A 27,416-nucleotide genomic window follows, 5' to 3' on the forward strand; every position below is an offset into this window, starting at 1 on the left:
GCATACATCCAGCTCCCATTTTAGTTCATTCCTAAGAAAAAGTACGAAATTGAGGTATGAATCGAAAGTACTTATGATCATCATTGTTTTGAGTCTTGTTTTCTTCTGAAATTGTGTAGGATGATATCAGGAGAAACCATAAAAAGTGAAGTATCCCAAACCAATTCATACAGATATAGAGTCCGTACATGGACTGAGCAAAAGTGTCATGTATACTCCATAAAAAAAATACACCTTAAAAATGCAACTCCAGGAAAAGTGGAGGTGTAAAAAAAGGTACAAATAGAAGTTAAAGGGGAAAAAAACAGAAAGAAAAGAAAAGAGAGAGAAAAGAAAAGAGAAGTCTATACATACCGCCCAGGTGAGGAAAAATCTCAGCAAGAGAGCATTCCACCAAAAATAGCGCGGTCCGGTAATCGCGAAAAGAAGGAAAAGGGGAAAAAAAAGAGAAAAAGAAAAAGACCGCGCAAAGCACCACCTTAAGAAGAGACATGATGATTCGTAACCGGCAGCACCGGCCCATCCCCCTGCACCAACGGCTGCCTCTCCTCCAACTCTTTCTCCGCCACTGCCCCATTGGCACCGCCAGTACCACCGGCCCTACCGTTCAAAGCCGCAACCTCCTCCTTCTTAAACATCAAATCGCGTATCCAGATCACTGCGTTCGCACACCACGAATCCACATACTTCGTCCACAGATGCGCCAGCGCATACAACACCCCATAAAACACCGGCACCGCGAACAGGAACGCCATGGGTCCCGCCGCGCGCACGCGGTTGATCGGTTGGCCCTTGTCGTTCAACTTGGTCAGGTCAGTCGAGCCGGCGTTGGGCCCGTAGATCATCCATGTCATCAGGGTGCGGATCAGGGTGTCGTGCAGGAGGTAGACGGCGAAGGAGACGCGGCCGAGGAAGTTGAACAGCGGGAGGGACAGGATGCGGCGCGCGTTGCGGGAGGTGAAGATGCCGAGGGCGAGAACGGTCACGCCGACGTTGACCCAGTAGCGGTTTATGAAGTTGACGGCCGAGGGAGGGGTGACAGCGGCCATGGTGGTTTTCATTAGGTGTGACCAGGGCATCCACTCTTGGTTGTTTTGGGGGTAGGAGAGGATGAGGACGCCGACGAGGATGATTAAGGCCGGGATGGGTCTGGGGAGGAGGGAAGTAGCGCGGTTGCCGAAGGTGGCTTGGAGTTGAGCGAAGAGCATGCCGGAGTAGATGTTTATGCCAGTGATGTCTAGAGTGTGTTGAGTTAGTATGGAGGGTTTGTTTCTTTTCCGGGGAGAAGGTTTGGAAATTGGAAACTTACAGTCGTTTGTCCACCAGCAGAAGGAGTGGAGGAGGATGACGATCAAGATTCGCCATCTCGTCTTGACGAGACTGGTGGCTAGGAGCGTGAGATATATTCTCATGGATCCCCTGAGGAAGTACACAACCGCCCAATGCGTTGGGTCGTATGTTCCACTACCGTCGTGCCAGTACATCGTCATATTGTGCAACAACGCCTTGATCGCAGCCCATGGAGTGGGGCCGGGAGCCCTCGCTACACTTCGAATCCAATCCGACTCTACGACCCTAGCTAGATTGAATCCTCCCAGTTGACAGACCAACCACGCTGTGGCCGCCGCAGCATTGGTAGGCAGGATCAATCGACCAAAACGGGTGAACGTGCTTCGCGATACATTGGGCAAAGAACCCGCCACGTTGCCATTGTCGAAGTGCCTGATGGGGTTCATGGAGTTGACGAAGCCGGTGACAAGGAAGAAGAGTGCAACGGCACCTCTTCCGCCAACGCATAGTCGGAGAATTGGCAATTGAAAGAGCAGAGGACCTTTGCCCGCCCCGGCGGCGGGTGAATGGAGAATTGGCGCGAAAGCAGTACATAAGTGACCTGTCACCACAATGAAAGAAGCAATTCCGCGTAGGCCCTAGGAGAATAATCAGTCAAATGTTAGAGCTTGGGTTAAAAATGGAGAGGAAAAAAAAAGGGTTGCGTATTACATCAATCCAATTGTCGTCTCGTTTCTTCGGAGCCATAATTAGAGGGTTATAATGACGAGAGTAAATAAAATATATATATCGGAGAAAAAGAAAAGGAGTATGTCACGATTGACCGCGTGGTATGTCCAGTACTCCCGTCCAGACGGAGTTTGTCGTCTCGTCGTGCTGGAATGAGTGTACGAATGGTATATCTTCTCTTAATCAAAGCATTGCAAATATCAACAGATGAATTTCAAGGAGACCTGAAAATGCTGATAAATAGGGATATATTGCTAGGCGAGGGGCTAGGTCATTCCTGCCGCTCCGTCGAAGAAGGGAATTTGCCAGCAAAACTCGAGGGGCAAAAGCGGGAGAAAGTCAGCCAGGGGGCTTGCTATGCTTAAAGCGAATGTGAACGGTGAGCGGAAATGCGCCCCGGTGGGAAACGACCGTAGGATACAAACAACCAAAAGTACGCAAAGACGTCCTCTTGAGGCAGAGGCACGGAATCGAGGGACGAGAAGGGAGAAAAAGAGAGAGAAGCAACCTGTCCTCGGTACGAAGGAAGACGAGGAAATCCCAGAAATAATTTAATTAAGGAAGCGCCAAAGAATGGAGCCTATCGTTCACCAGATAGGGCGGGATATGGGGGGGAAAAAATGAGACTAGCGACGCCAACAGCCCGCGGACCCTGCTCGCGAGTGGAGCAGGCAGCCTTTGGTGCGGTACTCCGTATTGCCCTCGTCATGAGTCGAGGAAAATATGGGGAATTCGAGAAGGATGCCGACTCAGTTCGCGAGAGGCTAATTTAAGATTAACGAAGCGTTCTGGTGAAGCACACCCGGACGGGCCAAGGGTTGAGTGCCTCCAGATGGGCATGGATCATCGACAAAACCGTTCCACGCGCAGAGAATTTTCTATGCTTTTCGCGAATGGGACACGATGCGAAACACATCTTCCAAGGGGAGCAGGGAAGCAATCCCACAGTGGATCGGCGGCCAACGGTAATGATCATCGAGATGGGCATCATGACAGTGCTGGCAGTTCCACAGGTGTCAAATGTGGCCTTATTTCGTTGTGACTTGTCCGATTCCCGCAGGCAAAATCCGAGTACATAGCAGAGAGCACCCCCCTTTGTCTCCTCCATTCCCCATTTTCGTCTTCCTCTTCCTCCCCCTCCCTTTTTCTCCGCATCCCTTGGCTTGCCGCAACGAGGACTCCCCGGGAAACACGATCCTCGACGGCGCAGAAAAGCAAGCGGGAAAAGGATGTGGCAGGCGAGTGGCCAGGACCGATTCCACGCGCCCCCATTGGCCGGCCTCTTCGTGCCAAGCTCAATGCCAAGCCGGTAGCTCGGGAAAATAGTGGGGCATAATTACCGCTAAACCTGTATGCACGGTAATGGCCTTGGCCGTCGGCGTTGGTTGTTCCGGTTCCGGTTTTTATGAGGTCAGCAACCGGCCAGTCACGTGGGAGGCCTGCCGCCCAAAAGAGCCGAAAAGGGGAATTCAAACCTGCTCGCTGCTCTCTTGTCTTTGATGCAGAGAAAATACGCCTCTCACCGACGAAGGAGAGACTTGTCTTGTTCCAGGTGCTTCTACGTGGCCGTTGGCATGAACTTTTCTTTGAAACACAGGGGTGATCGCCCGCCGGCCTTTTCCAAGCAGGGCGGGTTGTCGATAAGCTTCTCTGGATTGCTACCGTCGACGGGACTGTGAGTTTGATCTGCACGCGATCGCCCCTGACCTCCCGAGGTCGGGAAAGTCGGTCGGCTGCAGAAACCAATGTATGAATAATCCGTACGGAGTACGGAGTACTTCTCTGACATACTATCCCACACAAACTACCAGTCTTTCTCTCAAGAGCATAGCTGTTAGACAAGGCGGCTCAACGAGCGGCCTGGCATCACTGGTAGGCTTCCAGTTATGTTGTTCGCGATGCTTTGTTAAGTGGTTGCAGCTTGGATCATTCGTGACACTCTTTGTGCAAAAAGATGAAAGGCCAGTGCCTTGTACCTATGCCAGCATGGCCTTCTGTTGGCTTCCGGAGAAGGGCATCGAATGCTAATGCCTCCAAATGGTTCGACTCAGCGCTTGATTATCCCTCTTTTTTTCCTTTTTCTTTTTCTTTTTTTTTTTTTTTTTTTTGGCCGGCTACCTTTTGAATCCTGGCTGCTTGCTCCCTCACACATACACACACACACTCTCTCTCATGTGAATTTCCCGACATTTTGGGACCCTATTGCCATTATTCAATAATATCTGCCTCATTTACACCAAATGAGACGGCTATCATCACATGCAAAAAGGCCATGTTTACCATGTCTGAGCTGCAAGAATTCCTCACTTGGGCGTGAAGTGAGAAATTCCATCCTTCCAAAGCTCAGTTTTGGAAGATTTCCTTTCCTCTGCGTTACCACGAAGGTTAAATAGATTCCTTGTGAGGTCAACCTACAGACCTCCATTCCCTGGGTCGCAAAAACTACTAAGGTGCCCCAACCGGATACAAACCAAAAATCTACGTTGGGCTTCTACAACTCACAATTAAGGTTCGAATGACCTGTGGATGACCTATGGGTCCTTTCGATCTATATTAATGACTACAGCGCGTTCCCTTCCCCCAACAACTTCTAGCATTGCTTCATTCTTGGTATACTTGCTATAATTTCATCCATAGGAGATTTGATCTCGAGAGCATCGCATTCGCCTTCAGCAAGATGATGTTCTGGGAAGCTATACCACTCCTAGCTTTGGGCGGTCCCCTATTTATTGCTGGGCTATTATGTGGCAGTTTTGTGCAGATTGAGGATCGTGGATTACTACGAAACTCTACAAGCATCCATTCTTCCCAAGGTCATGAAAGGGACAGATCAATCAGCTGCTTTGTCCTATACCCTTCTATTCTTGCTACTTGCTTCATAATCACCACCGTTTTAGTTCGCTTAATCCCGGTTGTGAGCGCTAAAGCCCAAGACCAGAGTCTGCACGCAGCTGTCTCCGGCCAACAAGATCCTCTTTCACCCCTAGATGCTAGAAGGAAAAATTCTTGGGGTCCGTATTCCGTACTCGCTACTCTCTTGTTTTGTCGTCTCCCTCGCCGTCTTCTATTTTTCTGTACTAGGTTCCTCCGTCAACCACGGCAAAATCGAACAGCACCGATTTGGCGCCTACCGCCAGAACTTATATTAATGATAGCGGATAACCTTTGTCCATCAGATACTGCTGCATTCTGTCTCGCGAGCAAAAGAATTCTGGGGGTTATTGGTGAGCGAGCTTTTGAACTGAGCGGCAACGAATTGTATAAATTCTTGTCACGCTTACAATCCGGCATGCCGAATCACATACTTTGTTACCAATGTGCAAAATTTCACCACAAGTTCCTTGTTGAACAATCCTGGCACCTAGAATGTGAAAGAAGGAATCGTTGCATGGAAACTGCTTTTGGACAATTCCCGTTTACGGATGCGCAACAAGTCATGAACTATCACTTTTATGGAACTCGCCATTGGCTATTCCCTGGCATAACAGTCTATTATGAGGATGATTCGCCTGATGACAACTTTCGTGGCTGGGAGCTCGTCGACTTACGAATATCGGGCGAAGATCTTCTGCTCAGGCAGCAAATCGCAGTGAGTTTCCACCACTCACAAACTCGGCCCCCCGAAGCGGGTACCGCCCTCAACTACCCTTTCCGCCTATGTGCACATCTGGATTGCTGGCAGGTCTTCAAATTTCCACGGTGCGAAAGAGTATTTCTCAAATGCCCTGTGTGCAAAACGGAAATCAGTACTTGTCGGAACCCTCTGGATAAGGAACATGAATGGATCGACATTACCATATGGCGTGTGCTCGGCTCCTGCCGTAATCCTACGGAGCGTCAATGGCGATTGCTCACCCGCCGTTGTCGTCGGGCGCGGAAGCCTTTATTCATCACTAGAGGGTCAGCCGTTATATGGCAACGGTTCGCAAACAGTCCTCGACTCCCAGTAAAATGCAAGTCCTGATTTTCCAGGTTGGTATCGTGAATTCTTGAGGACCGACGAGATTTGCGGTTTTATATAAAAATGAAGAAACGGTCCCAAGAAATCGTCGCCGAGTGCCCTTCTATAATTGTGTGGTTCTTAATATCCAAGGGGGAAGCTGCAGTGGGCTTAAAGGTGATCAACTACGACTGTTAGTTAATTGGTAGCCCTGGCGGTTCATTAAAGAGTTGTTGGAAAGGAATTCCCCGCCAGGGCGATTATGGAGGCTTTATTCCGTACAAGATTATTCTCATTTAGTTAACAGGTAATCTATAGTATGGTTTATAGCAACTGGAAGAGCGTTTACATCTCATGTCTCCGGCGATCAGCAGCAAGGCAGGCTCAGACCACCAGTATCTACGAGATATTATCTCCAAGGATCTTTACAGGTTTGTTGACATCATCTATATACAAAGATAAGATTAGAAAATGGCATCCCAGACGATGAGCCCCGTGCATAGTCCGGCGGTGGCCCAAAAGACTACCTGTGCTGTGCTCCTTCTCTCGCTCGCGCGCTTTAGCTCCTGATTTCCACGCCCGACGTTTGAATGAGTGGTGGTCGCATCAGTCACCAATTGATTAATGTAGTCTTCCTGCGTCGCAAGATGGGCAACAAGAGTCTGTTGTAGCGAACTGATTTCCAGTAGGGACTTTTCGGCATTTCTAACAAGAGAGAAAACATTGGTGGTTAGAGACTTTTGCCGTAGCCATAGTAGAAGTAGCTCTTCAATCTCCACAATGATGACGAGGTAGCGGGTAGAGACTTACTGGACCTTACTCAGTGTGTCCTCATAATGCTTCAACATCGTATCATTCTCCTGCGCAAAAAGCTGCAGCTGCTCCGGCGAAAGCTGCGACTCGATATCCGCCATCATCTCTTTATCCATCGACGGGTCATGCACTCGAATCGGTACCTTGGGCTTCCCCATATCATCTTCCATCATCGTCTGAGATATAATCCCTCCAGCCTGCATCCCACCCGCACCACCCACCATCCCCGAATGCCCGCTCTTATACAAAATACTCTTCTCCTTCTCCTTCGCCCTCTCAATCCTCTTCTCCACCATCGCCATCTGCGCCTCAGCCGCAGCTTCCAGCCTCCGTCGCAGCAACCAAAGCACATTCTCCCTCACCGTCTTGATCGTCTTCTCCGAATCTTCCGCCTCTTCCTCCTCAGGACTCCGAGACATCTCCTCCGGACCATCGCCACCGGCCCATTTCCATATTCTGCTATTCAATTTATATCCGAATTTCTTCCGCAGGAGAGTCGCCTGCGTCTCTTGCCGAAGGGTTTCGGCGGACGCGAGGTTTTCTATAGAGGAGGACAGGTCGCGGAGCAATATGGCGGTGGAGGAATCTATAGAGTCACGCTCTTCGTCGGTTAAGTGCTGGTCTGTCTGTATAGAGGACGAGGATTTGAAGCTTGCGATTGATGTGGAGGACCGGTGGGTATCTCGGCGGGACACTGGAGGACGACGGGGTGCGGTTGAGAGGTAGGCTTGTCGGATTGATTTCAGATACGTCAGAAGAGAGGAGACGTGGGAGTTCTGAGGGAAGAAAGAGAGGAGTTAGCGATGGGCAAAAAGAATCTAATTTCATTTCCCAGAACAACCCTGCGGGACACTAAGGATGTAGACGTACTATTCTGTATGCTTCTTTGAGGAACTCATCTACCGTTTGGTATTTGGCCCGGCGATCTTCAATATTTGGAATTCCAGACACGCCGTGGGACTTGAGGAGTCCATTAACAATTAATGTAATATCCGCCATTGTCATCAGCTCATGATTCTTTTCCCGAGATTAAGTTGGGAGGTGCAATGGGACTGCTTGTCGACAAGCATCGTGGCCCAGTTCAGATGACGATATGTGGAACAGACACGATGCCGCTTAGTCATCCACTCCGGCCTTCCCAGGGGCTTTCTTGTCGCGTTCTGTTGTTTGATTTCGCGTTTAGCTACAGGGCACAGCCTACAGGAAATATGCCAGGAGGGGTTTGTTCATGCCAACAATGGCTGCTTTGTGTCATCTAAAGGCCACAAGGACACATGTCATGGTTAAGTACAAAAAGAAATTGAAACAATGCAAATCTGGTCGAGACACGTGAGGTTCTTTCTTTTTTCCCAAAACACGATGGCTTCGTCAAAGGGGGATGCCTCAAGAAAACACCTCGCTAATAAATTAAGGCAGAATGGAAGAGTGTCGAACGCTCCAAAGTAATCTAGAAGAGAAAGGGGAGATAAGAAAAGAAAGTACTCGTCAGAATTACACTTCGCTAACCCAAAGCTGCAAGCAACATGTCAGTTTTCCATGTTTGTCGTTAAGATAGCCAGGAGCCAGAAAAGACTTACTTCCAGTTTACCCATGTCATTACCCTGCTTCCTTGCAGCCTGTCTCGCCGTTGAAAGAAGCATATCTAGATCGTCCTGATCGCCCAGGGTCACCATGTCTCCATCATCCCGCATTTTAATCTTCAGCTTAGATTTAAAGCCGAACTTCTCTCGGATTTTTCCTTCGAGAGCACCGAATTCTATAGCGGGTCCAATCATAATGAAACGGGTATCTTGGTCGGCATGGACCTTTACACGGATTTTCTTGATATCTGACCGTCTAGAGTTGGTAGGGCGCCTTCCGGGGGGCGGGGGGACTCCAATCATTTCAAACTGTGTATCACCGATAGAATCATCTTCATAGGCGTCGCTCTCATATCCATCTTCTTCCGGGTAAGATGGTTGTCTGGTATTTCTATAGCGAGGTGTATAAACACTCCTAGGGGCTTCAGAACTCGCATACATGTCGTAGACGGCGCCAGCATCTTCTTCTTCTGATAAGGGAATGAACGTCGAGGTGTTTTGACGGCGGGGTCCTGTGGTCTCGCGGTACAAAGGTTGGTTATTTGGATTGCGTGCTTTGACAGGAAATTGCGGTCTTGTTGCTGGTCCTCGTGACTCCGAGGCCGATCGAGTCGGCCCAATTCTTAGCTTCTCGACTGGAGGTGCATCCACCCTGTCTCCATCGTCCATACGTCGTTGAGCGACGGGGAATGGCGGTTCCCGTACAGAGGCGGATCTCAACGGCTTCACGGATAGGTTACCACTCGAGCTGCCGCCGAAGAAGGACTGGGGCTTATCGCTATCAGGAGGCGGCGTTGGGGGAAACATATTCCGGTTTATTGGTGGTTCAGACTGTTGTCGAGTTCTGCCGACCAAGTTCTTCTGTACCAAGTTCGTAGCTGCATATGAGATTGCATCCGGAGGCCTATCGTCTTTCGAAGTATCAAGCGTTCTGGTCCGCTTGATCTCAGAGCCCTGAAATCCAATGAAGGCATTTCCGCGGTCTGAGGCGGCGACTAGCCTGGCCTTGCCCAAGTACTCTTTGGTCTTCAAGTTCTTCACTTTCGCATCGCTTGGGCGGTAAACAACGCCAACCGGAATGGAGAAAACAGTATAACCCTATTACACACTTCAGCAACGCTCAGATTCAGCTTGAAGTGACATAATCACCTCTGCACTTTCCCTTATCGCTTCGTCGATAACATCATGATCTGGCTTGAATTTCTCCTTGGATGCGAAATCGAGATCTTGCATCCCCTGTTCGACCTGGTTGAGATAGATATACGATAGTCCTCGATTGAAGAGGACTTCGCAGGAGTACAGCTGAAACTTGAGCCCCAGTTGCTCATAATCGATGGACGTGTTTCCTCTTAGATAAAGTAGAGTATCGTTGAAATTTACCAACGCTTCTTCGAAATCGCCAAGCAGAAAGTTAGAAACTCATTCCTGGAAATACGCAATCGCGAAGTACTTGTCGAGTGCGATGGCTCTCTGATAGAAGTCCACCTAGAAAAGAAGAGAGGTTAGCAAAGAGGCGTCATGGAGGAAAATCGTTTCCAAAATCATACAGCTTTTGCATGCTCTCCCAAAGTAGCATAGATCACACCGCAGTTGAATAAAATCTTCGATGTATCAGCGATATTCCCGAACGCTTTAAGCGCCTCTTCGAATTCATTGTTGTCGTAGTGGCCAAGGGCTTGGACCCACGTCTCTATTTCCTATTCCGCGGGCATTGCTATCAGCTAATGTGCATGGAGCGAAAACGACGGCACCCGAATAACCCACCTGTTTCAAGGACATGACGAGATTCTTCTCAAGGCGCGCACAGCGGCACCTTCGAGCGTTCTAGGTTGCCCGAAAACCGAGCTGACGGCCGATGTCCGTCGTATTCCAAGTACTGCGCAATCCGTGATGAAAAGCGAATATATCCTCAGAGCCCAGCAGTACTATCAAGCAAGGGACGAAATTCCGGAAAGGAAAAAAAGTGACAAGCTCTGGCGGGGCAATGAGCAAGTCAAATATGTACGGCCTAATTATAGCACTTCCAATCCGGTTTGGAACCTGTCAATCCACTTTTCTTTTGTCCCCTTCCCTTTGTGCCCTGCCACTGGTGATATGCAGAAGTCTCGCTCGCTCAACTACAGCCAGTAAAAAGACGTGAACTCTTTAGCGTAGGCCGAACAGAACTCGAATGATTCAAAAGAAGCAATCGACTAGTTGGTATTTGCTGGCCCGGAATCACAGTGCGGAGGCGGTGGGCGGCTAGGACCGAGGGGCGTAATTAAAGCGAGGGCGGCGCATCCAGAGGGCGAGAAGACAGAAATAGAAAAAAAAGAAGATGGCAGAGAAGAAGCGGTAATGACCGAGAGAACCCCTATCAAATTACTCGGACATTCCAGTGGCTATGATCAGGTCATCCTTGGGGGTGTGTACCTAGTGGAATCGGGGGCCGGTTGAAGTCAGCCGTGGAGTGAGCCACACATCGGGGGTAAGACTGTCGTTTTCCCTTAAAATTGATAAAGAGCGAGGAGCCCAGTGTACGCCAGCATCAAGCCATCCGCTTATCACACATAGCGTCGCAGAATGCAAGGGTTCATGTTCCAAGACAGATTGGCGGACCGAGACTGGCACCCCCTCATGGGCAAGCCAAGTCTCAAATGCAACACGACCATCGAGTCAGAATTCGCGAATGGCCGGACGCCCGGACTCCACAGTCTGGCTTCAGTCCAGTGATGCGCTCCGATTCGCTATTTTGTTGCAGAAATCACCGCCATGCAGAGCCCATTGGCTCGTGATGGGTGACTGGGGATGGTCAAAGTGGCGTGCGGTTACTCCCAAGCAGCAAGGAAAACGGGACTCTGGGTGGTTACCAAGGGCTGCTTGACGGGATGCAGCGATGGGCGACCACAGCAGCCTGCACGTCGTGCATCACGCCACATTCACCTCCGGGAGAAGGCCTTCGTTATTGGGTGGTGAGTGCGATACCCCTCCATGCTTCTCAGGACCGAAGGGCCGCTGCTCCAACCCCCCGTGAGAAGAGTCTCGTCCCCTTGGCGAATTCTATGCATAATGAACTGAACAAGATAAATGTGCCAGCAGGAATGGTATTACCTAACGGCAGGTATCAACCTGCAACATTAGTCCTTAATCCTCAATCTCTGGTGTGAGAAACAAGCGGGAATCTCAAACCGCGGTTGTTTAAGCTGACCACGGAAGATGGAGCTCTGCCTTCCATACGAAGTGACAGGTGTCAGAATTCTATAATACTAATTCCTCGACCCGTCTATCTTGAGGCCAGATGCTTTTTTTTTCCCTTACTAGTATTTCATAACAATGTCCTTATCATGATTCATTATCTAGGTAGTGTGTGACAAAGTTTTGTTGCAGCCGGAGAGCGCAATTCTGGAACTCCAACATTGATCAGATCAAGATGGATCAACTAGGGCAGAGTGTGCATTTCGAGAACCAATCGATGCAAGAAACGAAATGCGGATAGGCCCATGTGGTCTAATGTACAGCTCGCACTCGTCGGTAAGGCGAGTCCCATTTGCATCATACCATACCCCTGGAAACCTGCTCCTTGCGTTCCTCCCAAACATTCTTGCCAGAGCACGAACAGACCATTTTATCGTTGTCCCAGACGCCAGCGCTTCGGGCAATCACGCCGACAATGGTGTTCGGATCATCCTCCTTGAATGGTCCCTCTTTATTTTTCGACACAACCATGCTCCTGCCAATCAATTCCCAAACCGCCACAGGACGGTCAAGAAACACATTCCCCTTACCCTCCTCGTCAACGTCCACTGTTCCGAAGACGCCTCTTGGCTCCTCGGCCCCTTGGAGCTTCTGTTTCAGAGCCTCCCATATTCCGCCCGTAGAACTCGGACCTCGGGAGATGTCGCCTGTGTCGCGCACGGTGGCCCAATACTGACCGGGAGATAGCCCGTTGATCGTTAAGTCAACTAGAGTGCGCTTATCGGAAATTTGAACCATCCGCGCAAGGCCTCGTATTGAAATTGGAACGTTTGCGTGAGTTTCTAGTATACAAACCGAGGCGTCTGGCCACGCGATTAGCATAATCCCTTTGTGACAATTGCATCTGAAAGAAACAACATCCGGCGGCATGACATACTGTTGGACTTTCCGCTTCCACGGAGGATCGCGTCCCGCCCGGTGTTTTGAATCGCTGCTACAATGGCTGAAGGTGCAGCGGTCCCCTCAACTAATACCAGTTGATCTTTCAGGTTCGCCTCGACGCTCCTGATCCCTAAGTATTCATCCCTTAGTAACGAGTTCGGAGCAAAAGGCCAGGCCGGACGATACCATCGAGCTCATATAAAGGTTTTGAAATATCTTTGATGCAGCTTTCGCAGGTCAAAGGCACTGCAAAAGTCGCCTGGGCCATATCAGTAACCGCATAGCACGAGGAGTAGAGATGGTATGAGCATCATTACCTGGAAAGGTTCAATCATGGCGAGTGGAGAAGGCGAATCTCGCGACCACCGTACTATTGTGCTAAAAGCCGTGATCCCCAAATGTTAATAATAAATACGCGAAGTATGAAATGGACGAAGCAAACCTCCATGGCAGGTAATGCTCGCCTCTGGGTTGTGGTGGGGTCGCTGGACGGGGTTAACTCGCGGTTGTTAGCCCACTCCGAGAATTGATAATCAGTGTCCACACGGCAAATCCAGATCCCGCTCGGTGCTATCCTCTAGAGCTCTCCAGTTTGCCTTCCGAGCCTGACAGAGTCAACATCTGGCAATACGTTAGCTGCATGCCACGCATCCAGTTTCGCAGCAATTAGCGATGCTGCAGCATAATTGTTCCGTGACAATATTAACAGCCCACCGCTGTGAATGCTCTGGGTGAGTAATCAGGAGCCCGGGACAATGATAATACGTTCCGAGTCTTTGGGGAGCCGTGACAGCAGCTGCTTGAAGACAAAGCGGCGGATGGTAGAGGAATCTGCAATTGACCCCAGACATGCTACAGTCCCTCCTGTCCCACAGTCTGGAAGCTGGGTACAATGTCGTCTGCTCCCAAATCCCGGTGGGCAGAGGATGACGCCGACACCCAAGCATACCTCGAACAGAAAAAGCGCGAGAAGGAAAAGAAGAAACAAGCAAAGGCGGAGAAGCAGCGCCAGCTCGAAGAAGCCCAAAGACGAGCTAATCCTCCTACACTTGCCAGCGAGGCGGCGGATGCAAATGGCGCGGCTGAATCTCGAGTACGCGAAGGCAGCGCAGAGCGACCAGTGAAGAGAAGAAGACTGTCGATCGATAGGGGCGATACTCAACGCGTCGTTGCTGAAGATAAACCCGGCGCCCTGCTTCAGTTTCCCGGTTCGGAATGGGGTCCGTGTCGCCATGTAGACAACTATGAGAGACTAAATGCTATTGAAGAGGGATCCTACGGTTGGGTTTCGAGGGCCAAAGAAGTCACTTCGGGAGAGATCGTCGCCATCAAGAAGCTCAAGATGGATAATACGTACGATGGATTCCCGATTACTGGACTCAGAGAGATTCAAACATTGCAGGAATCTCGTCATCCGCACATCGTTAGATTGCGAGAAGTCGTGATGGGAGATACTATGGACGAGTAAGCTCCGCAAGTTACTTTTTGGATATTCCCCTTTTATTTGAAAAGCCCAGATACCAGAGTGACATTAACCATTTCCTTTGTAACTACTTCCTATTTTCGCAGCGTATTTTTGGTTATGGACTTCCTGGAGCATGACCTGAAGACCCTCCTCGACGATATGCGCGAACCATTTCTGCCGTCCGAGACGAAGACCCTGTTGCTGCAGATTATGTCTGCGGCTGAGTTCCTTCACTCGCATTGGATTATGCACCGCGACCTAAAGACATCCAACCTTTTAATGAATAATCGCGGCGAAATCAAGCTTGCGGATTTCGGCATGGCTAGATACTATGGTGACCCGCCACCCAAATTGACCCAGTTGGTGGTGACCTTGTGGTATAGATCGCCGGAACTTCTCCTCGGCGCAGAGAAATACGGCCCAGAAATTGATATATGGAGTATTGGCTGTATATTTGGCGAACTGCTCACTAAAGAACCGCTTCTACAAGGGAAGAATGAAGTTGAGCAGCTATCAGAGGTACATACCGGTCAGATAATTGCCCTTTTTCGTCGTGCAGGTTTCTTAACGCTATCAACCAGATATTCAAACTCACCGGCCCTCCCAATTCACAAATTTGGCCCGGCTTCCGCTCCCTACCCAACGCAAAATCCCTCCGCCTTCCACCCTCCTCCACAACCTCCTCGAAGCGCTCCACCAACGTCCCGCTCCTACCCCGCTCCAAGTTCCCATACCTTACCACCGCCGGCCTAACGCTCCTTTCCGACCTCCTGGCGCTCAACCCTGCATCCCGACCTACAGCGAAAGATTGCCTCTCTTACCCTTACTTTCGTGAGGATCCCAAACCAAAACCAAAAGAGATGTTCCCTACGTTCCCATCCAAGGCAGGCATGGAAAAACGAAGGAAGCGAGATACACCCGAGGCACCCAAGAGAGGCGAAGAGGCGCCGAGTTTGGACTTCGCGAATGTTTTTGGGGGAGGGGGTGGTGCAGAGAGTGGAATGGAGGCTGGAGCAGGCTTTACGCTACGATTGGGCTAGGGTGGAATTCATTTTAGTTCCTTTTGTTTTCCCATCTTATCAAATATAGCGTCAAGCGGGGGGCAAGCCCTGGTAGAAAATCATATATGCAACTTGTGGGAATGAGCACTGGGACCTTGTGAGCCTTCCTATCTTCTATGATGTACAGAAATATCTCCCTAGTCTGAAAATAGTGTCCGGCCTGATCGAAGCGAAAAGGAATATTCCCAGGGCTTTCTTACATCATGGCATCCTACGATACACGATACAGTGGCTTAATGTTCTTGAGGACGCTCTCAGCCTACGACGTCGGTGCCAGTTTCTGGATTCCTACGAATGGAGCGAATTAGGTTAGTAGTTAACGACCCTTTTCATCAAGTGGTCAAGATTGGAGAACAGCAAAAAGTCTAGATACCGCAAGACATACTATACAAACGATCAAGCCTACCGTAAAGCAACGAGGCTACTTGCAGCAGCAGTTTCTTCCGTGCAGTTTTTGTCAAATGAGGCCCGACCCGCCAGCCTAACCGTACTAGCTACATGCAAACGAACCCGTTTCCATTTACGAGATGATAAGGCTTCCGGAGAAGTACGTGTTGCAAAATACATTATCGATGACACTCACAGCATCAAAAGTTACATATATATATAACTAGATCGACGTCCAGGGTCTCGACATACTTATATCATCTGCGGCGCCCACATGGAACCCAGGCGTTCCCGCAAAACCGCGCAAACAAAAGGCCAAAAGCCGAGGGAGATCCTCTCATATGCCTGTTTACGCTTAAAGGCCGGTGTGTACTACGGGCTTGTCGGGAGGAATGGCCGGGGGAAGTCGACTGCATGCACTGACCCCTGTTTCTTTCTCACTTTCTTCATTTCACTAAGGTGATGGATGTGTAATATGAATGCAAAGGATTGGAACTTTGCGGTTGGCTCCACAGCTATTCTCGGTGCAATGACTGAGAAGCTGATTCGGGAATCCCTGAGGCTGTGAGAATCGCCATACTCCAGCAGACTGACGTGAAAGACGCCAGTGCAGAGTCACCGGCGATGCCTGACGGACCGACAGGAAAGGTTGTCAATCATAGAAAATGGTCAATGACGGCTTTGCAGTCAGTCATGGAGAGCGATGAATCGAAAAACGACGTGGTCAAGAGAATGAACTGTATGCTTTGTCCCTTGGGCTGCGCTTGACTTGCTAAGTTCCATCGCATATGTGAAGCTCTGGCTCGCGCTCTCGAGGAACACGAGGATAAATCTGGACCTATCCGCACGGTTAGAGAGCTAAACCATGAGCAACTCAAGCTGGAGTTTTTCTTCGCGCAGAAGGACACAGCACTGAAACGCGGTGCTCGAGATCTGCATGCAAGAAAGGAATTGAAGGTTGCCGAAAGCAAAAGTTGCAGAGTCTGCGAGCACGTATGTTGCCTCTCACTAATAATAGGGGGGAGGTAATTTCTGAGGTGAAGTCGGCTCGGTCGACCACTAGAAGACGAAGATGCAGTCAAAATTCAGGAGGGATCCCAAGTTGCTGTTGAGATGCTTCGCGATGTTCGGTCTCAATACGAAGTAGTAAGGTGGCTATGGTTATTGTACGGAGTAGTTGTTCAACTGTATAATTTCAGATACCGATGAAAATCTACTATTCGAACAACCTCCAAATTTCCCGTATGGAAACTGACGTTCCTTTTAAGATGACCGTCAGTTGGCATCTCTGATGCTGGGTAATAACGCCGCCCTCTTGAGGCGGACAGCAACTCCTTACTCCGACCTAGCTCCTCATGCCACAAGTAGCCAGTTTTGGCCGCCTCCAACATAAACCTCAAATGCAGTCTCGCTCACTTCAAGGCCTGGTTCTGGACAACCGGTAAATGGGAACCCAAGGGAGACATGTCGCGCTTTCGCCGTCTAGGCGGAACGTTCATTTGGTGGAAAACCAGTCAATGCTTGAGGACTTCAAAAAAGCAGAAATGGAACATCAGTGTCCGAGGAAGATTACTGATGACAAGCGTGTCATCTACAAGTCTCGCAGCTTTGGCAAGCCGAAGAATGGCGAGTGGGGAGATCCAGTCTTGTGTGATTTCAGAGAGGCCAGAATTGGACCAGTTCAACAAAGAGGTCCATTTGTCCAGACACATATTTACAGGGCGCCGGATATACCTTTTGAGGTGCGATGGGGTTCGCCCGTGGATATATCGAATGTTGCTACACTTGTAAGTATGTGATATCTTTTATGCAAGGGTTTCATGTTGCTCACTTATGTTAGATCTGGGACCTCTTCCAAGGAAAAAAATATGTTTGATAACCTCCTGGATGGAAAAGGGCAATTATGATCCTTTCAAGCACATGGCTCAGATTTTTGCATTACTGGGCCCTCCTCCAAAGAGGAGTTCATGCTGCGCAGTGAGATGGCTTGGCAATGCTTTGATGCTGATGGCAGTTTGCTCCGTTTAGTTTATGGGTGAGGGCAGATGTGCACGAGAATATATCCAATATTTCGTTGGAGAGCCTTGAGACTCCTTTAGAGGGAACAGAGAAGATATCATTTCTCCGCTTCACCCGGTCCATGCTTAAGTGGCTGCCCGAGGAGCGAAAGACTGCTAGAGAACTTCTTAACAATCCCTGTTTGAATGAGCACCTGGGCTAAAAGCGGGAACTGAAGCGAGCTCTGAAGTCATAGCCGTTTGATGCGCACCCCGGCGACTGCCAGTGTCAGAATTTAGACATCCCATCCTCGTGCAAATGGCCGGTGCCAACATGTTTGTCATCCTCGTTGAGAAATCGGATAGAAATCATATCCTTCTGATCGGTGGGGTCATCGTGTAACTTGTGCAGGCGGGTGCCTTTAATCTCCGCGTTCGTGCATCGGGAGTCGTGTTCACGAGTGATTAGTAGCATCTTCTTATTCTCGACAAGATCATGACACATCATTTTTATACTGTTCTGGCAGTATCGGCAGCACTTTCAGCGTTCAACAGTGCAATCCTACAAGTTGTTTCTCATGATCAATTTCTCATTAGAACTGTCATTTAGGGGAATATTGATATTCATCAGGAAGATGAAGGCGGCGCCGCGACCGAAACTACAAGATGAGACTAAACCAAGGAGGCGCCATGTTTTTGTTTTAGAGGCCGGTAAACTGCACTTTCAGGAAAACAGAGCAGAGCAATTCGAACAAAGCCTGCAGAGAAGAATGCAGAAATTGCTTGCACCAGACCGACTGGTTTATTGGCTCTATCACTCCGTATTTGGTAACATTTCATACCGCATGCGAAATCTCCGCACATTTGTAATTCTTCTCAATTGCACACGCCCTTTCCTTTCTGTCATTTAGGCTGGAGAAATCATGCATTGAGATGCAGGTTTTCGAACGCACAGATCGCTTGAATTTTGTGGGTCGTGAAACCCCATGCATCTTTGGAGACAAAGAAGAAGATATAACTTAACTGTGGGATAAATTGACTCTGTCCCCGGCAAGATGCAAAGTAGCATTTCCTCCGCATGTGCGACGCCGGAGGAGATCAGATTAAATCAGATGTTCAATACCAACTGTCGATTGCCGGATTGGTTGCAATCGCGAGCTCGGCCAAGCCAATCAATCATCACAAGTTTAAAATAGGATATCGGATGTGCAGCGAGCGCATTTGTTCGCTACCTGTGAGCGAAATGGATGGGATCCAGTGCCACGTAACCGGGAAATCATGCCACGAAATAGGTAAAAATAATGCACGAGGATCTGAATCCCGGGATGACCGGGGTTGCCCATGAAAGGTTTAATTGGAAAAAAAAAAAAAAGAAAAGAAAAGAAGAGAGGAACGAGAGAGAGAGAGGAGGAAGAGAGGACCGGGGCAGGCTGTCATTGTGTGATGAACAAGGTTTACTCCCAGCCGCGAGCCAATGGACAGGTTGTTCCTGACGAGACTCCCGCCTTTGTGGCTGAACATGATGCAGAACTCAATTTGAAAGGATCGCGCCGCAAACGTGTTTGAACGATACGAGCGGAGGTCACCGTTCACCGACAGGCTCCAGCAAGCTAGCGAACAGCTGGCAGCACGACGTCAAACAGACCGCCTCGGCTCCCAGGCCAGAGATCCATGCCCTTGAGACTGACCACTCAAGCGGGCTGGAACCCTGCGAAAGACAAAGAAAGAGAAGTTCCAGGACACTGTGCATTCTGGCTCACGTTTCTCAGGCAACAAGGTTGGTTGGCGAGACTTTGCCCCAGTGCAGTGCAGATTTTTCATTTTTTTGAGACACACCGTTTCTTGAGAGGCCTGGCTCTCTGAGCCGCGGCTACGCACGGCGGAGAAGCAGATATTAAGTAAGAAAATTGGACACCTCAGTTTCTGCTGGATCACATGAGGCGTCAGAGATTGAGCTCTTTGGCTGGCGCCGTATCCGTATAGCGGCAGTCGATCCCCGCTGTGGGCTTCTGGGCGGGCGGGGACAAGATCTCTTTTTTTGACAGCAAATTTTTTTTTTGGATGTGGTCTGTGTTGTGGCCGAGAGGCAAAACGTGGCGAATGCAACTCCAGATCTCTCCCCTTCTCCGTGAATGCGAAGTAAAAAAAAAAAAAAAGACGACGATGCGCTGCTTGGAATCGATGACTTGGGAAAAGTCAGTCCAACTCTGCGATCTCTGTGCGGGAGAAATGGAGAAATCGACGAGAGTCGAGACTGTAATCACTCTGTAATCCGTACAGAACGGCGAACAGCGCGGAAAGATTGAAATGAGTAATCGGCCGAATTGGGAAAACGTGTACGGAGTACGTCGTAACTACTTCTGATTTACTCCGTACCGAGTACGGGTTACAAGGGGGACTCACGGAGAAATCTGAATTGTTCCTATTCCAAGGTGGTTCTCGCGCAAGCCTCCGTCAAGTCAAGGAGCTTATTGAAGCGACCTGCCTCCTGCGCTACTCCGGGCCTAATACGGAGTTATGATTGTAGCATTTTGGGACATTCCACATTCCCTCCTGATTGTAAAGAGGTACTCGATACAAGAGGACTTTGGGATGGAAGTTTTGCTCTGAGTCATCAAGGCGCGAGCCGCAACTGATTTGTCACCGCGGAGACGTCATAATTGCTCACCAAAACCGGCACGAGCTTTGGTAATTCCGATGGAGATTACACGACGCCAAGACGGATAAACAGCACCAAAACGGTAAGGTCTGGACCACACAACCAGCTGTCGGGCTGCACGGAGACCCGGAGGCTCGTTCAAGCTTCTGGTTTCGACTCCCGTGATCCAGGAAACTCGTTTGGGCACGGGCAGTCGGCGTCTCCAGCAATGCCAAAGTCCGACAGCAAGGTCATATGCCCAGGTCTTTTCACGACCAAGAGCCCTGAAATGGGGAAAAAAGGCTCGCTTCCACATTTTATGTCTGCACTTACGGGACTTCTGGACGTGAGTCTTGTTACGAGGAAATACCAAGAGGAGTACCCCAGGCAGACATATTCAGGCGCGGCTTCTCGTCGACCCTGGGCGTGCCGCGAGGGCAGGGCGCAGCGGGCAGGACGCGCTTAATTGGACGGGCAGACCATTCGTCCGTATGGCTGGCAGAGTCAAATCTTCTTTTTTTTTTTTCTTCTTTTTGCTGCTGACTGATCGTTGCTCTGGCCCCGGCGATCGGGACCAAGCTAGCCCAGGCGGTCACGTAACGAATTACATACACGTAACGACGACAGTACTCCGTACGGCGGAGTATCTTACTGTACATAGTTTACCATAAGGCTGTCGTCAAGGTTTTCGGAAGTCTCCACCAGCTGGCCTCCGCTCACCGCCAATCGCGTAATTTTACCACAGAAGCCGCCATTCCAGTCGCCGGGCGGATTTCTCATCAACTCGGCGTTTCCTGCCGAGCCACCCGTTTTCTGCCTCCGTCCGTCTGTCTGGCAGTGGAAGAGCTTGGTCCTGGATCCCGGCGCGGATGGATGAAAAGAAGCGTTGTTCGTCCGTATCGTCGTGGACATATAATAATATCGATCGTCTCCCCCACGCAGCCTGTTCTCTCTCCAGGCATCTTATCTGCTCCCCCAACCAAAAGCACTGCAAACATCCAGTACATATATTCTTTGATGATCGTCACACCCATAATCTACCCCAAGGTCCAGCCCAGCTTCACCGACTTGTCCACTTGTGCCTGGCCGCCTCCGTCTGCTGATTGGCCAATCTCACATCAAACCGAGCTAACGCCTGAGTCAAAAAGAATTACCTATCAATTCCTGAGTCACAGGCAACCCAAAGAAAACAAGGTCTTGGGCCGCGTATATACAAAGCCTCTTCCTCCCCCAATTGCTGAAAGAAACTTTTTTTTTCTTTTTTAATTTTCTCCTCACAATGTCGAATCTGAACTCCGATCTCCCAATATCCCCGCACAGAAAACCAAAGAAAATGAGCCTTACACAGACATACTTCCTTGCTCATACCGCCCGCGCGAAGCTCTCGCGCGAGGCTGGTCGGCCGGATCATAACCTCCGGCTGCTTGTCGGCCACGCAAACATGCTCGATCTGCTCATGCTCGAGCTTGCAGAGGCCGAAAAGGAGCAAGAGAGATGGTTCGATCTCTCCGTTCACGGTGCAAACACCGCCTCAGAACAAAACAGACATATCCAGTGGGCCGATATGCCCGTCATCGCCGAACAATCAGAGGATGAGGAGGAGGAGGAGGAGGAGGACGACGACTGGAACGGCGAGGCTATCTCTGATACGGATTCAGACGACGATTCGGATTATGACGGGGATGATGCTTTCTTCGTCGATGTCACACCAACGCTCGTCTCGACGAACACCGCTGAAACACTCGGCCGTGCATCCCCCACACAATCTCCAAAGGCCTACGCCGTGCACCACGAGCACGTAGACGACGATGAATCCTTCGAGTTCTCCGAGCCCGAGGAAGACGACGAAGAGGACGTCGCCGGTCTCGCGCTTACAAGAACACATTCCCACTCTCAGCAGCCCCCAGAGCTACTATCAGACTCTGGAGATGATTCTGAAGACGAAGTCGGTCCCCCATCACCTCCACAGCCCGCATATGACCATTTTCCCGAGACGGAGCCCCATGAAGGGGCTATCCTTGCATCGCGGCTGTACTCACCAACTGCGAAACAACCAACCACAAAACCATCATCGTCTTCGAAATTGCCGGTCTCTCAAGCCGGTCAGTCGGCGTTTCTCGAGGAGGGATACTATATCCCTTCTCAGGCCCGCGACCGTATGATCGAAGCATATTGAGAAAAAAAATTCCCTTTATTACAGTACCATACGCCCCCAAATCGAATACTACAGCCCTCTTACCGATTCTTTTCACTCCAGCATTACAAAAAAAAAAACAACCCATTATTCATTTTTTCAAACAAGCGACGACCTGTTGGTCTTTTGGCGGCGTTATCCATTCCACATTCTTCACGGAGGGAGTTTGTCCTTACAGCCAGCGATCTGGGTCTTTCGATTTCTTCTTGCTCTATATTTTTACCCTGTGAGAGCTTGCTCCGCAGTTCCTCCAATTTTACGTCTTTTTTTTTTTTTTCCACCCGTCCCAGTCTTATCGAAACGAGATACGATCGAGATAAAAACGACCTGTGCATCATGATCCTGATTGTACTCCCCTTCATATATAATCCCACTTATTTATTATTGAAATCGAGATACCTCATCAGCGTCTGCAGCATTGGATAAAATTGGAGCTTTGGGCATTACCCTTTTTTTTTTTTTTTGGGGGGGGGGGGGGTGTGGGTTTATTTATCTTTTTTTTTTATTCACGTCTCCCGTTCGCTGGCTTCGATGGGTTTATCTATTTACCTTGCAGACTGCTCCCTCCGACATCTATCTACGTCTCTTATCTCATTACAAACACACGCCGCTCTTGAATTATCTGAAAGCAACAGGCAAAAGGAAGCAATTTCCTCCCTTCCGAGCACTTTCTTTGGCTTGGACGGTGGAGATTTGTTGTATCTAACATATCCACCTACCTATGTATACGGGGTATACACATATAGCTGAAATATTGAAAAAAGCAAAAAAATTATAAAAGAATTTCAATCCAGCCTTCTTTGTGATCAAAAGGTATTATCATCTGGCCAACGTCTACCCACGTGGCGACTCGTCTTTCTCCGATGTGTCAGACATAACTTCACAATTCAGCGCTAAAATAAATGGCCTCGGCAGCTGACGAGATGCCTCCAAACATTCACGATAACAGGATCGTTTGCCTTACCAACGTTGGTGTACAGCCGACTATCGAGATAGATCGACATAATATATGCAAAACCGCCTTATCAATCGGCCTTATCATCTTAGACTTGGGGGTTGAATGGTCAGCTCAACGACGTAGTTAGATATAACTCTACGTCCCTTTTTTTTCTTTTTTTTTTTTTTTTTTTTGCCCCCCCCCCCTCTCCTCTCCCCGCCGCCCCGCGTCCTGCTCCAGTAACATCACGACTCCAACAACATTCCAAGGGGGCGGGCAAAACAAAAGAAAAATATCTCGCCTGAAACCATTATTTCAATATGGACTTACCCCAAAATGCTCTTCGGAGGATATCGGACCGGTAAGCTAATTGAGTTTTTGACCCAACTCCCCCAGCCCGATACCAGACGATATAACTCCGGAGCAATCCCATTACTGTTGGTGGGAAAAACTCAAAACAAAGGAGCCCCTTCTCGCTTTTCTTCTCCCCACAGGTTTTACGGTACTGCAAATCAAGTCTCCGTTGGTGATATGTATCAGCTCATGAGCACCATTTTGAAGTCGGGCAACGGTGTTCACATCGTGCATGGTATACGTGTAGCTACCTTGTGGGAGGGCCGCGCGGTTCAGGCAACTGTGGACTTTCGCATGTACTGTACGTACATGCATCCATGGAACTACAAGGGGTGTGTGCCGCTTGAGCATTGCGCGGCATGTAACTCCATCTCGGGCATCCAAAGTATACATACCTCATCCTACGGAGTGCTCCGTGTACACGTATGTATGTACCTGTTAGTTGGCATAGTTAGGCGGGTACGCGGTTTACATACAGATGACGATGGAGACTTGGACACGGCTCTTCCCTGAAACGAATTCGACCAGGCATTGTCAGGAACAGGGGTAAAAAAAAGGTTGGGGATTGCCATCACAGTACGGGATAACACCGAGCGGAAAAAAAAAAAAGAGGCCAGCAAACGAGCTGTTGCAGTGAGAGGTTTCTTGTTTCTTCACTGTATGACGGCATTAACTACATACAAACCCACCCCTCCCCCCCAAAACAACAGTCTTGTCCCTGAGCTTTGCCTCCTGAGTTAAAAGCTAGGAGGTCTGGACTCATCAGCAGGCCCTTCCACTGCCTAGTTGATGACTATCAACCTTGTGCGTTTGACCAGATATGGCGACATAAGTATCCTTGAGCACGGATAAGGAGTAACATCACAGACTCCCACCCTCATGGCCTGACCTTGGACAACAAGATTCCAGAGTTACCATAATCTCCTCTCATTCCATCGTAGCTAAGTTAATAGTTAAACCGCCAGCTGCAGACCAGACAATTAATAATGCGGATAAAGTAGAGTTTCCCTCGTGCTATTCTCCCCTCACGAACCACCATAAAGTTCCATTTACTCAGAGCGGAGAAAACTCCTCAAAAACACCCCTCACCTTGGAGGAAACAAAATACCGATATTCGTAAAAATAAAAAAAGAAAAAAGAACTCCTGACAGCGCCAGTGAACTTCACCGATTTTCCCGTATAATCGGCATCGGGCTTCAGTTAGTGCATACCCGGGAATAAAATACCAACTTCGAACCAAAACACCAAAAGCATTAATAAGTGAACCCCGAACGTGACCAGGCTTTCTGGTGGCCAAACATCCTATAAGCAGCTGTCGTCTATTCGAATCCGAGCTTTTATTACTCGCGCCTTCTTCGTATATCAACGCAACAGTTGCCCCCCTCCAGTGTCATTCGGTATTCTCCACCTTTGGCGGATTGCCGTCGCCCGCTCCATCGTGAGGATCCTGTTTAGACGACGGCTTCGGGGTCTTGATGGTGATCGTGGTCTCAGGCTTGTATTCGCTCGTAGGAGAATGTAAAACGTTAATTTGAGGGACAGGAGTTAGCTCGTCCATAGGATCGCTGGCAAAACTGTGTTCCGACGTCATCGTGCTCATCGGGGTGATCCTTGAACTATCGTCCATGTAATCTTCATCGTCGCCACCAACTTCACCCACAGGCATGCTCCCTGCCTCCGGTAGACCGGTGCCCTGAAGTATGGCGGATGACAAGTTCGGCGACGAGATCTCGGGGTTTGGCATCGTCGTTGTGCTTCTCTGTCCGATGGATTCCGTATCTCCACCAGTGCTTGCTTGACTGGAGATATAATCTCCTGAGGACCGTTTCAAAGCATGCTCTTCATGGAGATCCGTTATGCTACTGGGTGGTGGTCCAATCGCTTCGGCGACCGCAGCGGCTTCTTCGGGCTCCGGCAATCTTGATGTGCTGCTACTTGCGCTGGTTGTGTCGAATAAATGGTCACCCTTGCCCTGACTCAACCGCATGATTTGATTATAACTCCGTCGCGAAGGGTCTGCCAACCTCTTCTGTTTCTTCTTTTCACGCTTCTGGCTTGGCCGAACGACGATAACGGGAATGGGAGATTGCTGAAGACAGTATTTTGAGACCGAGCCAGGAAGGAGGCCCTGCATACCACCGAGGCTGCGGCCTCGTGTTCCGACTATGAGTGCGGCGGGTTCATAGATTTGGATCTATCATGGTTTAGCCAAGAAGATAGCAATCGGTTCTCACTCTAGGACATTCATACCATCCGTTGTATAATGTCTTGAACCTTGCCCACCGCCAATTCCATAACCAGACTAATTGCTTTTTCATCATGGCTATTCTTTGCAATCACTTGCTCGAATAAATTCTCCGCTTCCTTCCTATATCTTCTGCCTTCCGCGCCGGTATCGCTGGCAATCTTCGAGTCCTTCTCGACGACGCGCAAGCAGACAATCTCATCTCCATCGTCTACCAATTCGTCAATGAGCCATTCCAGGGCAAAGTCAGAGTAGTCGTTCTGGTCGGCGCCACACAGGAAGGTTCTGCTTCTCCAAGTGTTCTGGTAGTCTTTATGCTTGTAGTTCAGCGTCAGCGAGAAGTCGGGCGCATCACGGTTGTCGAAAGTGTCAAAGGAGACACCGCGGTTGTAAGAACTGGAGCGTTTATAAGAGGACGTCAGCCCGCCGTCAGATCTCGATATCTCAGAGCTCGTCGAATCTGCGGAATGCATCGCGTGGATGCTTCCCTGGCGAGATTCGCTTTTTGGTTTGGGGATGAGATGGTAGAATTCTGTAGTGTAGAAAAAGTGTGAAAAAAAAAAAAAAAAAAAAAGGAAAAGAAAAAGAAAAAGAAAATTAGAAGAAAAGGGCCGGATCAAGAGAACTGCAAAAAGTCGACGGGGCCAGAGAGCGGACCAGAAAAGGGCGCATGGAGCTGGGATTCCCGACTGGGGTTGGCGGGGCAAGCAGTCTTGGGGCAAACCGTCCGTCCACACACCCCGAGCCGACACCATTGCGGGGTGGAGACCGTCCCAATCCGGGCACAGTCGCCCTTTAGTCACCAACATCTGGTCCCCCCAACGAGACCGTTTGTCATAAAGCCCAGATGGAAGCAAGATACACACTGGAAAGAGGGCAGTGCATAGAACCAGGGTGGACAGGCAAAGTGATGGGATCCGTGTGGGAGAGTCTTACCTAGGCGGTGGTGGCGACGGGATCCTTCGCAGAGTCCGCAATCTATCTTTCGTGGACGCCTGCCCTCGTTCTCTCAGTCGCGCCTCTGATCCCGCAGTGTTGAACTGGATGGAAGGACGACGCTGTGTCCCATCGGGTCCGGAGAGAGAAGAGCTATCGGTCTGCGAGAGGTTCGTCCCGTCGAGGTACGACGACGGTGCTACGTCGGAGAGCAAGGCGGACGAGCTGGTGTCCGGAGAGGTGGGTGGCGAAGAAATCGACGGCATCGGATTAAGTATCACAGCAGCTCTAGCAGTTGCATATCCCAGGTTCATAGAAGCAAGCTGCAAGTTCCTGTCAAATCATCCGGCTAGTTTGAGCATGAGAAGTTACATCACAGGTGTGGCTGAGTCGGAAAGCCAGAAAAACTGAGTAAAACACAACCAGAAGTTACCACAGAGGGGGGGAAGGGCAAGGAATTTGCGTGTGCTCTGGACACACAGGGAGCCGTGAACTCACTTGTTCGTGTTCTTTCTGCTGTATAGCACCTGGAGGGAGAGTGAAAAGAGACACCAGCGCAGGTTCAAGTGGGCAGGCTGTATTTAAAAGGGCAAAGAAGAAACAGTGCAGCTGTGAGAAGTCAAGCACGTTGACCTGTTGACTAGTCCGGTCGCTGCGGCGTCGGGTGAACTAATCCACACCAAAGGTAAATCTATAAGGCCAGTTTCCGGGTCCCAACCCTCTAGTTTACTGCA

General features: G+C 49.7%; 9 protein-coding genes across 10 annotated transcripts; 2 read left to right on the forward strand and 7 right to left on the reverse strand.

The window, feature by feature from the left end:
- Positions 1-378: 378 nt before the first annotated feature.
- Positions 379-1,928, reverse strand: D8B26_004201 (uncharacterized protein). The gene is made up of 2 exons (XM_003067802.2): positions 1,310-1,928; positions 379-1,237 (listed from the first exon to the last, which is right to left on the reverse strand). Exons 1-2 carry the CDS (start codon positions 1,734-1,736, stop codon positions 480-482), a joined length of 1,185 nt encoding a protein of 394 aa, XP_003067848.2. The 5' UTR covers positions 1,737-1,928; the 3' UTR covers positions 379-479.
- Positions 1,929-6,286: 4,358 nt separating this feature from the next.
- On the reverse strand, positions 6,287-7,811 carry D8B26_004202 (uncharacterized protein). The gene is made up of 3 exons (XM_003067801.2): positions 7,643-7,811; positions 6,770-7,548; positions 6,287-6,664 (listed from the first exon to the last, which is right to left on the reverse strand). The coding sequence occupies exons 1-3, from the start codon at positions 7,775-7,777 to the stop codon at positions 6,424-6,426; spliced, it is 1,155 nt and encodes a 384-aa protein (XP_003067847.2). The 5' UTR covers positions 7,778-7,811; the 3' UTR covers positions 6,287-6,423.
- A 452-nt stretch (positions 7,812-8,263) lies between these two features.
- D8B26_004203 (uncharacterized protein) lies at positions 8,264-9,585 on the reverse strand (the record flags this gene model as incomplete). Its single annotated transcript, XM_066124407.1, has 3 exons — positions 8,264-8,284; positions 8,350-9,450; positions 9,502-9,585. 3 exons carry the CDS (start codon positions 9,583-9,585, stop codon positions 8,264-8,266), a joined length of 1,206 nt encoding a protein of 401 aa, XP_065980488.1.
- Positions 9,586-9,771: 186 nt separating this feature from the next.
- D8B26_004204 (uncharacterized protein) lies at positions 9,772-10,131 on the reverse strand (the record flags this gene model as incomplete). Its single annotated transcript, XM_003067800.2, has 3 exons — positions 9,772-9,837; positions 9,900-10,049; positions 10,117-10,131. 3 exons carry the CDS (start codon positions 10,129-10,131, stop codon positions 9,772-9,774), a joined length of 231 nt encoding a protein of 76 aa, XP_003067846.2.
- A 1,546-nt stretch (positions 10,132-11,677) lies between these two features.
- Positions 11,678-12,803, reverse strand: CCS1 (copper chaperone; the record flags this gene model as incomplete). The annotated part of the gene is made up of 4 exons (XM_003067799.2): positions 11,678-12,389; positions 12,464-12,598; positions 12,655-12,727; positions 12,786-12,803. 4 exons carry the CDS (start codon positions 12,801-12,803, stop codon positions 11,884-11,886), a joined length of 732 nt encoding a protein of 243 aa, XP_003067845.2. The 3' UTR covers positions 11,678-11,883.
- A 410-nt stretch (positions 12,804-13,213) lies between these two features.
- On the forward strand, positions 13,214-15,190 carry D8B26_004206 (uncharacterized protein). Its single transcript, XM_003067798.2, has 3 exons — positions 13,214-13,932; positions 14,038-14,452; positions 14,515-15,190. The coding sequence occupies exons 1-3, from the start codon at positions 13,361-13,363 to the stop codon at positions 14,971-14,973; spliced, it is 1,446 nt and encodes a 481-aa protein (XP_003067844.1). The 5' UTR covers positions 13,214-13,360; the 3' UTR covers positions 14,974-15,190.
- Positions 15,191-17,667: 2,477 nt separating this feature from the next.
- D8B26_004207 (uncharacterized protein) lies at positions 17,668-17,886 on the reverse strand (the record flags this gene model as incomplete). The annotated part of the gene is made up of 1 exon (XM_066124408.1): positions 17,668-17,886. One exon carries the CDS (start codon positions 17,884-17,886, stop codon positions 17,668-17,670), a length of 219 nt encoding a protein of 72 aa, XP_065980489.1.
- Positions 17,887-21,295: 3,409 nt separating this feature from the next.
- On the forward strand, positions 21,296-22,550 carry D8B26_004208 (uncharacterized protein; the record flags this gene model as incomplete). The annotated part of the gene is made up of 2 exons (XM_066124409.1): positions 21,296-22,172; positions 22,501-22,550. The coding sequence occupies 2 exons, from the start codon at positions 21,296-21,298 to the stop codon at positions 22,548-22,550; spliced, it is 927 nt and encodes a 308-aa protein (XP_065980490.1).
- A 1,590-nt stretch (positions 22,551-24,140) lies between these two features.
- D8B26_004209 (uncharacterized protein) lies at positions 24,141-27,391 on the reverse strand. Of its 2 annotated transcripts, XM_066124410.1 has the most exons (4): positions 27,181-27,391; positions 26,683-27,015; positions 25,752-26,142; positions 24,141-25,695 (listed from the first exon to the last, which is right to left on the reverse strand). In XM_066124410.1, exons 2-4 carry the CDS (start codon positions 26,994-26,996, stop codon positions 24,892-24,894), a joined length of 1,509 nt encoding a protein of 502 aa, XP_065980491.1. In that variant the 5' UTR covers positions 26,997-27,015; positions 27,181-27,391; the 3' UTR covers positions 24,141-24,891. The 2 variants fall into 2 exon arrangements, with proteins under 2 accessions (XP_065980491.1, XP_065980492.1); XM_066124411.1 differs by having other exon boundaries at positions 25,752-27,391.
- Between the last annotated feature and the right edge of the window lie 25 nt (positions 27,392-27,416).

Source organism: Coccidioides posadasii, chromosome 2 (assembly GCF_018416015.2).
Source record: "Coccidioides posadasii str. Silveira chromosome 2, complete sequence".
Lineage (NCBI taxonomy): Eukaryota > Fungi > Ascomycota > Eurotiomycetes > Onygenales > Onygenaceae > Coccidioides > Coccidioides posadasii.